Raw genomic sequence first — 13,731 nt, 5'->3', positions numbered from 1 at the left:
AGGAAGAAGTTATGGTAAAAAAGATGTCATAATACCTCAGCATTACGAAGAAAATTGAAGGTTCCAGCCAGTTTTCCATAGATTTTAAAGGAAGAACTTTTAAAATGTGAGTTGTATTTGTGATTCTCCCAATGTCATGAGTTAAGTATTTGACCAATGCCATGATTGCTACATATGGCCAGTAAATAATTCCCATAATCAGCCTGAGATGGAAATAAAATTAGTCAGACAACGAGCAATGAAACCAGAGGAGCTGATATCCAAAAGAGAAACAAATTAAGAAAAGGAAATAAATTAAAAACTGGACAAAAATCAACACAGAGAAAGAAAAATTAGAACAAGACCAGCGAGTAACCTGAACTGAGATGAGAAACAAAATGGGAAAAAAACCCCAAAGAAAATGCTAGTAGCTGTCAACAATCAAATGGGAGATGCCAATCAATACGTGAGCTAATGAAACCCAACTATTTAAGTATTTTTTTCCAACTTAAGTTATCTCCATGTGTTATATAAATTTCATATATGAATCATATATAATAGATAATTGATAATTTAATAAAAATTTATTATATAAATTTACGTAAATCTCATATAATAATTTCATGATATAATCGAATGATGATTCTAAAATGGTTAATACTATGATAACCTTTAAAACATTTTAACTGAAATGAAAAAAATGTTACCTTATAGGATGCAATTGATTGATTTTTTTGGGTCAAAGAATCTGACTAATTTTAGTGGTTATCTACAGTTTGCTCTAAAGTAAATTGTCTTTGGAACTTTTGTCTCTTCAAATTTTCTCAGGGTTAATTGTAATACTAATTTCCAGAAAGCATTCTCAGTCAAATCTCAAGGTCTGCTACGTATCTTTATAAACCATAAGTTTGGAACATGCAACAACTTCAAGCCAAGCCAAGCTCCAATCCAATGGATTGTTCCCGTTGGTTTCCATCTTTCTCATCGCTTCTTTACAAGATTGAAAAATGGGGTGCTCCATACTTCTCAGTGAACTCATCTGGCAACATTTCTATCCGTCCGAAAGGCCTGAACTCCTCATCGACTCACAAGGAGATTGATTTGCTGAAGGTGGTGAAGAAAGTTTCGGACCACAGATCGTCAGGTGGCCTCGGACTACAACTTCCTCTGATAATTCGGCTGTCTGATGTTTTGAAGAACCGCCTGGAGTCCCTTCAATCCGCTTTCGAGTCTGCCATCTGCTCTTGGAACTATGGGTCTCGTTATCAAGGTGTTTATCCTGTGAAAAGTAACCAGAACAGGTTTATTGTGGAAGATATTGTGAGATTTGGATTCCCTTTTCGATTTGGCTTGGAAGTTGGTTCCAAGCCTGAGCTCCTACTGGCAATGAATTGTTTATGTAAAGGACATCCGGAAGCTCTTTTAATTTGCAATGGCTTTAAGGATAAGGATTATATTTTACTTGCTTTGATCGCAAGAAAGCTTGCTTTTAACGTAGTGGTTGTTCTTGAGCAAGTGGAAGAGCTAGATTTAGTTATTGATTTAAGTACAAAACTTTGTGTATCCCCCGTTTTTGGTTTGCGAGCAAAGCTAAGAACAAAGCATGGTGGTCACTTCGGATCAACTTCTGGTGAGAGAGGGAAGTTTGGACTAACACCAAGGCAAATTTTAAGTGTGGTGAAGAAGCTTGAAAAAGCAGGGATGCTGAATTGCCTAATTTTGCTGCATTTCCATATTGGATCTCAGATTCCTTCAATCACAATGTTAGCAGATGGCATAGGTGAGGCCACTCAAATCTATTGTGAATTGGTTCGTCTTGGGGCATGTTTGCAGTTCATTGACGTTGGAGGTGGTCTTGGCATTGATTATGATGGATCAAAATCGAGTAACTCTGATGTTTCAGTTGGTTATGGGCTCGAAGAGTATGCTTCAACCGTTGTCCAAGTCATTCAACAAGTATGTGATAGCAAATCTGTTAAGCATCCAGTGATCTGCAGTGAAAGTGGTAGAGCTATTGTCTCCTACCACTCGATTGTGATTTTTGAAGCCATTTCTTCCAGTGTATCGGATTCCCCAGGTCTCAATCCTGAAGGATTGCAGCATTTTGTTGAAGGGTTAACTGAGGATGCTCGTGCAGACTACTCAAATTTGTCTGCTGCAGTAATTAAAGGTGAACATACCGCCTGTCTGCACTATGCTAATAAGCTGAAGCAGTATTGCTTGGATCAGTTCAAGGAAGGTTCCCTGAATATTGAACAGCTTGCCATTGTCGATGAGTTATATGATATGGTCTCCAAGGCAACAGGTGCTTCTGAACCAATTCATACTTACCTAGTGAATCTTTCAATCTTCAATTCTGTACCGGACTTTTGGGCTATAGGGCAGATGTACCCTATAGTTCCGATTCATCGCCTCGATCAAAAGCCAACAGTTAAGGGGATTTTATTAGATCTAACTTGTGATAGTGATGGAAAGATTGATAGATTCATTGGTGGTGAATCGAGCTTGCCACTGCATGATCACAGGGAGTCCAGCGGAGGGCAATATTACCTGGGGATGTTCTTGGGAGGGGCTTATGAGGAGGCACTTGGTGGATCTCACAATTTGCTTGGCAGTCCCAGCGTGGTTCAGGTGTCATCACAAAGTAGCGAGCCGGAGGGGTTTATAGTGACAATGGCTACGCCAGGGCAGTCTTGCAGAGATGTTCTTCGAACAATGCAACATGAGCCCGAGGCTATCTTCAAGGAGCTTAAGCAACGGATTAAGGCGCTTGGTCAGGTCAATGGCACCGCAGATGGAATGTTTCAGTCTGTTCTGGCAGGCATCTTCAGCAACATGCCTTACCTAACCAGGGGCTCTTCTTGCAGCTGATCTAGTTAATTGCTGTCAGTAGCAACTCTTCGAGTTTATTGTTTTGGCATGTATTAACAAGAATCCCTATTATTTTGTGACAATTTCAGGTGCCTGAACAGCTTCTTACTCAAATACCTTTTTTTGGCAGTTAGCTCATTGAATAAACGGGTAATTTTATGTTGTATAAAATCATTCCCATTTTACAATCAGAGCGGTATGTTTTAATGTTTTACTAGTAAGTGTATGTATTTTTATGTTCACAAATTAGATTAGAAAATTTCTTATCTAAATGAAGAAAATTCATACTTGATTTGCCTTCTTATTTTGAATGAGGAGGATTTGAAACTTTACTTAAAATATGGACTTAATTCAATTTTATTTTTTTTATTTAATTAATTGATTTGTTTTGTAATTCTTTTCATAAATATAATTTGTGATGTATCAAAATCATTGCCTAGAATTAAAATTTTTAGTTATAATCATAATCTCGTAAAAATAATCATTAAATTGTAAAATATTTTTATAATGATTGGTTCGATTATTTCTATATGTCACCAATATTTGAACATTTATAAATTTCATCTTTGAAAGATTACGTATTTAAATTTATGAATATTTTATTTTTTTAGTGTAATTTTGATAATCGTAATTTAATTAAATCTATCAATTTATTCTATGATTATTTAATAGTAAATTTTTAAAATAATTAAATCATAAAGTGAATTCAATTTTTCCCTAATTCTTTTTCAAATAAACAGATAATTTAAAATTTTAATGCTTTATGCTATATGATATTTGCGTCCGTAACTTACATGTGGCTGGACCAAGCTTAGATGAATTTTACACGTGGATGAAAGCAGTACAGCTGAATTTCGTAATCCTAAAATAAATGTATCAGGTTTCTAAGCAGGGAATAAAAGGAGAACCGCTGATCAGTTCGAGGTAGGAACCAGGAAGAGTATCATATGCGTGTTCAAAAGACAAAGACCAAACCAGCAAGTAAAACATACTTTAGAATCTACAAAGGTTTGCATTGACGTGTCCTGCTTTAAATATGAAAGATGTGAACGGTCTCCAGTGTGACGAAAAGACCAATCCTTTTTTGTGAAAAAGTTTTGGATGGCCTCGAAAAGTTGCAGCTTTTGCATTTTCCAAGGAGAGAAAAAAGGGCCATATAGTATACCTGTATTTGATGGGGAAAGAAACTCTGTTAGGGTGTTGGTTTGTAGCTAGGTAAGGTTTCCGAGGAAAGAAAATGGCGTCTAACAAGGCTGGTGATCAATCTTCCAGCATCTGTCTCATTGTCATAAGCCAGGTCCATTGCTCTCTCTTTTCATCACTATTTTCTGATTAGTTTGATGGTGCCGAATATAGATGCGTTGAAGCTTGATGAGGCTGTTTACATTTGCCTGAAGCAGTTCTCGTCCGCTGGTAACGCTGCGTGATTACAGGAGCAATCTTTTTCACTGAAATGAATTTGTGGGTCTTCTCTTATTACTAAAGATAAAAAATAAAAAAAAAAGCCATGGGTGAAATAGGTGATTCTTAATTGGAACATCGAGGGAGGTTCTAGATTCCTGGAGAGATATGAGTTGTCTAGGATTTTAGGCTTGGATGTAACCAAATATGATTTTGATCCAGAATTATCCAAAATTGGTGCACGCTGTTTATGGATTAAACTTCAGCACGCATAAATCTGGACGCTAATAATTTGATTTAACTATCTCTTATTCTCTTTCAAGTCATTGCCAATGAGAGGTTTTACACTTTTGTGCCTTTAACATTCGTGAAAACTACTTCTTAAATTTTAGGCCAAGGTTTACTTCTCAATAGACTCATTTTGTTTCATCGTTGTCCAAAAATTGCTTTGTCTGCTTTTCTGTTCATTATTTTGCGTCTCCTAGAGGATTCGGAGTGGAGCTGGGCCTTGCAATTAGATTTTGGGCAATTATACAAATTTTGATTCTCAGCAACGATTGGATCATTCTTAAGTACTAAGAGAGCATAGTGAATATAAATGCACTAAAAGAATGTCGTCTGCTTTTATTAATGTTATCTTTCCTAATGTTGCAGCGAAATGGTCAGATTTCCAGTTTGTTTTTTTCACTCCTTCGCAAGAAGCGTCATTTGTAGGCAACTTCCTCTAGTAATGTTTCTCTCCACCAGTGCTTGTGAATGATAAATATATCTGTGTGAATTCAGACTTATTCAGTTTTAACTCTGCCTTCACCTCCCTCCTGGTCCCCCTTGACTCATACCCTGTTATGATTGTAGGATGGAAATGAAGTGCATGTCAAGATCAGACGTGGCACGAAAATAAAGAAGCTTTTGACTGCTTACTGCCGTCGTTATTTTTTGACTTATAACACCGTTCAATTTTTGATCGATGGTTGTCCGTTTGCTGATGATAAGACTCCAGAAATTTTTGACAAGTGAATGTCCTGTTGATAAGAATCACATTATAAGAAGTTTAATATATCCTAGTAATAATTTTCTTTAATATGCCTGCTTCAAAATTTCCATGAGGTTTCCCTCTTGATGGTGGTGAAATGTGTGTGAAAAAGATCCGCTGACATCTCAAAACTTCAATGAAACATGAATGATTGTAAAAAAAAAAAAACCCTTGAATGTTAAACAAGTTTAAAGAAGTATGCCATCTTGAGAAACTACATAGGTTTCATATTTTCTCTACCTCATTCTAGTGTTCTGAACCTTAATTTTCTGTACCTAATACGCCATAAGTTCCCTGGACTAGGTTTATAGGGGCTCCTCTTTTAATTTCATTCTTCAATTCTTCTGCCAATTCTATAAAGGCTAGTATATTGTCTCTTAATCATTAAAATGATCGTTATCAGAGCCATGTTTATTTGCTTTTACTGTAACATTTGATCGAAGAGGGTTGGGTGCAGCTGGCCTTCCTTTTGGCCTTGAGATTCAGCCTTTCCAATTGCTAACGTTATTGTATTATCTGGAACTCGTTATATCGTCTTATGGTTGTGTATGTTAGTGTAATTTTCCTTGATGTTGAATGAATCCTGCATGTGCAGCTTGGATTGGAAGTTGGAGGTGAAATGATGCCATGGTGCATGTGGATGGAGGTGGTTATGAGGTTATCTGACACTAAGACTTCTAATGCCAAAGTTTCAAACAACAAATGCTGTACTTGTGTGGTGGTGGAATGTTAAATTGTATTTTAATTTAACCTACTCTTTGAAGAGGCTCAGTCCAAGACTTACCTAGGTAAGATGAGATTACTTCCAGAACTCATTTTCTATGATTTACGCAAGGTATCGATACTATTAGAAAAAAGAAAAGCCTCATCCCATCCGTGAAACTTTTGGTCTTTCATTGTGTCAGCTGGAGAAACCAATGCAAACATTCTTGTTATATTTTGTAGCACTGTTTGCTTAGTTTTATTTCAATGATAATTGGTATGAACTTCATCTATGAAACTAGAGATTATTCAAGTAGTCTTATTTAGCTGTATTAATGTGATTGCTTGCTTTTAAATAGTACTGCTAACAATGTGTCTGTTTGCCAAAGCTATTGCAAACAAGTTCTTTCCAATAGCCTTATAGCCTAATATCAAAAATAATGTCTCTGAGGTTTTAACTGTAATTTATGTGGGAATTAAGCCATAGGAGTAAGTCCACGCATAAGGATCATGGGGACTGGCTAAGGGTCTTGTCTAATTGCGTCCCCTGCGATTGCTTGCTGCTTACAATAAATTGTTGTTCCTTGGATGAAGTTTGGTGCAACTAAGGCTTAAGCTTAAACAACATTCTGCTCTAGGAGATGGGGCTCTCTCTTGTTGTATCTGAGTTGCCTACTGCATCCCAGATATTTCCTTGGGAAACTGACATTTTATTTTGGATTTCTAACAAGTGAACCTCAATGAACGCGGTTAAGTTTTGTGATTGGTTGCCTTGGCCAAGACTTTTGTCTACCCATTAACAATTCTGAAGGTTAGATCACATACAAATACAACAGGTTGTCTGAAAATACGGCTATGCAGCCAAACAATCATCTGCTGTTAAATCTCTGTGTCAGTTCAAAAGCGTCTGCAAAACATGGCGCTTTTATTAGACACTTGATTTCTCTTTGCCATATCATCATCTATTAGACTATCAACCAAATCCAAAAGTTCTAACCTCCTCATTGCATACATTTTGCGACACTTCTTATCTGGTAGAGCATTAACAAGATCCACCCAATCATCATGTAGCTGTGTCAGCAGAACTTGTGGTTTTTTTTTTCCCTCTCCCAAGTGCAATATATCAATGAACAGGGAGAACCAGGAAAACAGGAAACATGAATTGAGTTCCATCAGTGGTTGTGTTTGCCTAATGAATGGTCAGATGGGATTTTCTTGCTAAATCCATCTGCCAGAAAGTGCAAGAAATTAACCGTCGTGCAGATTGGGAGTATTGCTGCATTATTCATGTACCTAGTAAAGATTACAGGGGGGTTATACTTTGTTACTTACATCTGCTCCTTGAGTGGAGTAGAGAGGGAAGCCATTAGAGAGGAAATAATTATTTCGTACTTTCGCTATTTGCCATTTTCAATAATTAGTTTATTCATTCGAATGGCTATTCCCTATCAAAAAAGTGAACCAAACTTTAGTATTACTGTTACTCATGAAATAAGGGAGAATGTCATAGTCTTTCCCACCAACCAATGTTTGTGCATTTTCAGTAGCAACAGGTTCTTGGAGGATCCAAGATATTCCATATGACTGCCATAGACTTCTCCATTTAGGGGTATTCTTCAAAGGATGCCTTCTCTCTTCTTTGGTTAATCAGTGGCAGGGAATATTTTATAGAATTTTCAATCCTTTCACCGTTTCTGGCAAACGCACCCAAGCATTTCCTTTTAATCAATGGCCATCCTGGAGGCCCTGTTAAAGAATGGATCTACCTAAAACGGAACTGCAACTATTATTTTCTCTTTTAAATTTTATTGCTAAAACTAAAACTCAATTTTCGCATATTTGAGTTTGAACTTAGGACCCCATCACCCTCAGGCATGACATTCAACCATGAAAACCGTCCAAAATAAGAGAAATGATAATCTAAATTATGGCTAGTAGGTGATTCTTGCCAAAGAAAATCTAGGTGTTTTTAAGGCTGTACAGTCCTTACATAGATCATAAGCAGAGAGAATTGGTCTTTTGCATGCTTGCCATAGAAAAATGTTATGCCTTTCGGTGCTGTTCTGTTTTTAAGAGGCAGCTGGGACAAGATTCCATTTCCATGCCTTGGTTATTGTATTGATGATCTTGGAAAGTATGTAGGACATATTATCCGTTTCCATACAACTTTAGCTTGACACACAGGACGAAAGAACAGAAACGGTCGACTTCTTGCTTTGGCACCATTAGTTCAGAATCCCTTTGAACAATTCTCCACCCTTCAACAAAATGTTGCTGGCCCATGAGGGCCTTGGATCTGTCATAGCCTCTGGAAAGAAACTGAAGCTAATTGATTGAGCATATCCTTTTGAAGCATGTCAACAACCCTTTTTACTATGATCTTTTTCAACTTCTCTGTGTAGTTAAGTTATAGTAGTTCTCTCTCTCAATGTTACTAGGATCTATTTAGCAAACCCAAAATTGAAGGTTTAACTAGATTGTCATCGATCCTTTGAGACTAATTTCTTTTATTCTTTTCTCTTGTGGTAATTAATGCAAGATTATAGGCTAATATTCCTTTTTTTTTTTCAGTGATTGTTTCTCTGTTAGTATCATTATAATCTTATATAGACCCTTGACTGTATTGTTTTCTATAGATTGATAGTTTTATTTCGTTCCCAAAGAGTACAAGAGAAGATGAATTATGCTAAAAGGTATAGAATTTTGACTTTCAACGAGTTCAACTGAGATATACACTTTATATAGGATATTGGCTATTACAAAATGAGCTCTTCAATGATGCTCTGGTGTCAATACCATCTCTAACATTCTCCATTCGTAGGTGAACAACTCTCTATGTACCCTGGTCTTCCCTTTAATACAATCCGGTATTCCTTCTTGTCAAAGTGATAACTGTGAGCAGGAACAAGACATCTTAACCAATCTAACTACTATGAAGCTTTTACCCTTAAGAGCCTTTCTACTATGATATAACTTCCTTTGCCAGAAACTCACCTTTGTTGGAACAGCTTTTCCCAGATATTGTTGGAATAAAAATAAAACTATAGTTTTCTACTTGTCCTTAGCTGCAAGATAAAACTATTTCAAGTCCTCCGGTTGTTTCCTTGCATCACATTTGGTTTCCAATTATATTATATAGTTCAATTTAGGTACTCGTCAGCATTAAATTCAGATCACCGTATAAGTTTGTTCTGCACATGCTTTGGGGGCCAAAAATATTCTGCTTCAAATAATTGAGTTTTCTACTGACTGGCAGAGAAAAAAAGTTACGAAGCCCTTCTCATAAATTGTAGGCATTTATTCCAAAGACTATGACATAAGAGAAGACAAAACAAGATAGAGGAGACAGCATCATTCTGGGGCCATGCGTTTTATTGAGCCATTCCGATGAATTGCACATGCTTTTGCTCAATACCAACCCTGCATGCATGAAATGCATAAGTTCCAATCGATCTGTGCACTCGCTTCACATTTATTTCGGATTTTCGTCTTTTCCTTGAATCTTTGAATCAAAGTCTTCAAGGCAAACTGTTTTGAAAACTTTACTGTCTCGGGCGTCCAGGCAAACTCACATCATAAGTCACCTCATTACATAAAACAGAAGACATGATGGAGGCTGCCTCCTTTACCCAGGATACGTACTTTGTTTCTATTGGCTATGGCGAATAACATGTTACACCGGCTCTTTATCTTTTGGTGACGTGTCCGTGTTGGATGCATCAGTATTATTATTTCGGCGGTGTCAGGGTGACAATTCAAGGCTGTATAATTGTCCTAGCATTTGATCATGACTTCATAAGTGAAGACTGATGTAACACTGTTAAACAGCTAGCTAATTAATCCAAGATAGAATGTTTTGTGAGCTGAAAATTATCCATTCACCCTTTTTACTGAAACCGCTACTTGATCAAGTAAAAAGAACACTTGGTGGTAACTTTTTAACTTTATAAATTGAATTTGTCTTTAGTGATAAAAGCAGAGTGCTTGCTCGCAAAGGAATCTCTTGTGCTTCAGTATACCAGTTAGCCTTGTAGATGCTTGTTGAACCAAGTCCAATTGTGGTGAAAAAATCCTTTCCAAGTCTAAAAGTATCTCAAAAACCTTGTTGTATCAATCTCAGAATCTGGTTATATTAACCTCAGAATCTGTAATTACTCGATAGGGAGTCTGTAATCTCGAGGAGGGAGATTCCAGTTCTTTATTTCTTTGCAAGAGATCGTTCAGAGTAGCAAAATATTCCATTCCCTTCTCCTCATCGTCATTAAAGCTTGAAGCTATTCATTCTCCAAGACCTTCGGTCCACACTTCATGCAAAGGAAAAAAGGTACATTGCAGAGATAAGTGAAGCAAAAACAATGATTGGCATCAAGGATTTGTACAGTGTTTTGACTGCAGTTGTACCACTTTATGTCACCATGTTCTTGGCTTATGCTTCTGTGAAATGGTGGAACATATTCACTCCAGAACAATGTGCTGGCATCAACAGGTTTGTTGCAATCTTCGCTGTTCCACTTCTCTCCTTCGAGTTTGTTTCTCGGATAAATCCTTACAAAATGGACCTCCTTTTCCTTGCTGCCGATGGAGTCTCAAAAATTTTGATATTGGTAGTTTTGTTTTGTTGGGCTAATTTCTCAAAAACAGGGAGTCTTGACTGGTCCATCACACTTTTCTCACTCTCCACTCTCCCAAACACCCTTGTGATGGGGATTCCCCTCCTCAAATCAATGTATGGGGATGACAAGGAATACCTAATGATTCAAGTTGTGGTATTGCAATGCATAATCTGGTATACGTTATTACTATTTTTGTTTGAATATAGAGAAACAAGAACTTCTGTCTTTAGCAAGTTCAAGGAAAGTAGTTTTAGTTTACCTGAGAGAGAAAAGGAGAATTTTAAGGGAACTGCGGAAAAGGTTGGTGGAAACTGCAGCAGCGAAGATGAAGTCATCAACGTTATTGCCACGACACCATCTAGCCAACAAACAGCCCAAAATGTTAACAAGATTGCACCTGATCAATCTCAACGGTTCAAGCCCATGGTTGCAGCTTCCGTGGAGGGAGAGCGTAACGAGCTCCATTTATTCATTTGGAGATGTGGATGTTGCATTTCTCCAGGCAAGTCATTAACACCATATCTGTACATGTTACTCCAGATATTTTTCTTTTACCTTTCACATAAGTTGTACTGATGTCTGATATCCGGATGGGACAGCTACTTGTGAGTCAGTGCAAGCTGGTCAAAGAGAAGAAAGCAGTGGAAAGGCAGTTGCAAGTGAAAAACAAGCGGATGTCGAAAATTCTAGCATCCCCTCTTCTGTTTCTTCAGCAATGCTCCTGAAAATATTGAGAAAAGTCTGGTTCAAGCTTGTGAGGAACCCTAACTCCTATTCAAGTTTACTGGGTCTAAGCTGGGCTTTAGTCTCGTGCAGGTTATTTTAGAGCTCAATCACTTGTTTCTCGATGATCACTCTCTTCCGGCCTTATCAACTAATTGCTTCCTGTCTTTGCTTTATTCTCTTCGACAGATGGGACATAAAAAAGCCTCAAATAATGGAAAATTCAGTCACAATACTGTCAAGTGCAGGTCTTGGAATGGCAATGTTTAGCCTTGGTAAGATCTATTTGTCTTCTGGTTCTTGTTTTTGGATACTTTCGCAATAGTTACCATATAGTTAACGCCATTAAACTGTAAGTTGTGCAAAAATTAAACTGAAATTCCTTAATTATATTTAAGGATTGTTCATGGCTTTGCAACCAAGGATCATAGCCTGTGGAACGAAGCTGGCTTTGTATGGGATGCTTGCTAGGTTTATCACAGGACCGGCACTAATGGCAATAGCATCCGTTGTAGTAGGCCTCAGAGGCACCACCTTAAAGGTGTCTATTGTACAAGCAGCATTGCCTCAAGGGATTGTCCCTTTTGTTTTTTCTAGGGAGTATAATTTGCATCCGGATGTATTAAGCACTGCGTAAGTTGCAGCACAAATGTCAATGCAGTACCTTTTTTTTCTTTCCTTCTCACTGTGGGGGATAATTGAGACATGTATCTTTTTTTATATGTGCAGGGTGATATTTGGAATGATAGTCTCTTTGCCCATCACAATACTATACTACATTTTATTGGGTATCTGATGAGTCACAAATTAAGGATCCAAACATAAACATGCGGAATTCAGCAGTCTTGGTCACTGATGGAGAAGTTAGAAGCACCTTATAAACAAGGTTCATTAGGAGCTAGCTCCAAGTTTATGGTCAACAAGCATTCACAGGTTGATATATCGAAGCTTTATCATGAGTAGGTTTTGTTTAGGTTTTCTCAGGCATGAAGCAACACTGGTTTCTGACTCTTAATAAACGAAAATATTAAGCTATGCCTAATCCATTTTTGAAGGGTACATAATCATGCATTCAAGCTCATGTATCCTGTTTCTAGTCATATATATATGTGATGTATTTATGTGGGCATGAACACGTTGTGTCGAAGATGGTCAATATAATTAATAGATAGATATGAGTTTTCATTTTTGATGATCAATTAATATTATTTTATATATATCTGAATCAGAATGATTCCAATTAAGAATTATATCAAGTATTTTACCATAGACTCAAATAATTCTTTGCATCCATGGCGCTTGATATATTAATTTCAATCCGCATAGGCAACTTAATTGATTGAGATTTCTGGTTCCGAAAAAAACAAACCGGTAGAGCAACAAAACTTAATGCTACCTGCTGAAAACCTGGAGGAGGGAGGGTATGTCCGGGCCATTAGAAGACATGTAGGGTCCTGATTAATGGTGCCAGATGCCTCAGCATAAGCATCTGCTTTTTGGCTCAACGATTTTGGAATGATGGACAATCGAGCACATGTATATGTACAAACATAATGTCCTTGAATGCCATTCGTGAGTTGTCTGGTTTTCTTCTTTTTTAATCCATTTATGATGCTTTCCTGTCAGATTTAGAAAAAAAGAATGAGACCCTAGAGCTTGGTTGAGAAGTCTTAAAAAAACAAAAGGCATAAGCTATGTTTAAGCCATGTTGGGCTAGGCCAGAGAATGGTAGCATGAGCCCATCTTGTTTTGTATCTCGCGAGACCTGATAAGCTTGGTTGTCCCTGCTACAGCTCAATAATGTAGCTAGGCGGTGCTGGGCCCAACGATGCCATGTAGTTGTGCCCGCCTGACCTGTTTGACACCACTTACCTCACGCCCCTACAGTGGAATGAGGATAATAATGTCATTTTGATTCTTTGCCAATTCCACCAGTGGAAAATCATTGCTTTTTTTAAGGGCTTCAATATCGTGATATGTCTTCTTCCCAACAACAGGCGTACACTCAGTAGTATTATTGGTTTCGCATGAACAGAAGATTCATGCAGAAAGAATAGTATCTTTGGTGACTATTTCATGGAATCCGTCGAGTACTTAGGATGTCAAACATCCAACCATAATGCTTGCTTGCCACTAAATTTACCAGAATTCTACTCAAATTAATGCACACCTTTCTTTAAAAAGCTAAAGCCCAAGCCTCTCCTCCAATCCTGAGACCCCTGCAAGACATTAAAAGAAATACCCAAACTAATATAAAGCTTTGTATTTTTCTTTTTATTTATTTTTGACAATTTCAAAAATGAATACCCAAACTCCCAAATAAGCTCCTTTTCCTTCATACTTAGGTTCAAACAATTTTTCCCTTTTACCTCTAGAGAGAGTTGAACATTCACATACCTACAGTTCAGG

General features: G+C 37.4%; 2 protein-coding genes across 2 annotated transcripts; both read left to right on the top strand.

The window, feature by feature from the left end:
* Positions 1–894: 894 nt before the first annotated feature.
* Positions 895–2,949, top strand: LOC18602715 (arginine decarboxylase-like). Its single transcript, XM_007034285.3, has one exon. The coding sequence runs from the start codon at positions 895–897 to the stop codon at positions 2,848–2,850; it is 1,956 nt and encodes a 651-aa protein (XP_007034347.3). The 3' UTR covers positions 2,851–2,949.
* Positions 2,950–9,969: 7,020 nt separating this feature from the next.
* Positions 9,970–12,521, top strand: LOC18602713 (putative auxin efflux carrier component 1d). The gene is made up of 5 exons (XM_007034280.3): positions 9,970–11,101; positions 11,199–11,415; positions 11,512–11,597; positions 11,721–11,955; positions 12,052–12,521. Exons 1-5 carry the CDS (start codon positions 10,342–10,344, stop codon positions 12,116–12,118), a joined length of 1,365 nt encoding a protein of 454 aa, XP_007034342.2. The 5' UTR covers positions 9,970–10,341; the 3' UTR covers positions 12,119–12,521.
* Positions 12,522–13,731: the final 1,210 nt, after the last annotated feature.

Source organism: Theobroma cacao, chromosome 4, assembly GCF_053813885.1.
Source record: "Theobroma cacao isolate CCN51 chromosome 4, ASM5381388v1, whole genome shotgun sequence".
NCBI classification, from domain to species: Eukaryota; Viridiplantae; Streptophyta; class Magnoliopsida; order Malvales; family Malvaceae; genus Theobroma; species Theobroma cacao.
The sequence above is the reverse complement of the archived record's forward strand: the minus strand, read 5'-3'. Positions and strand labels throughout refer to the sequence as shown.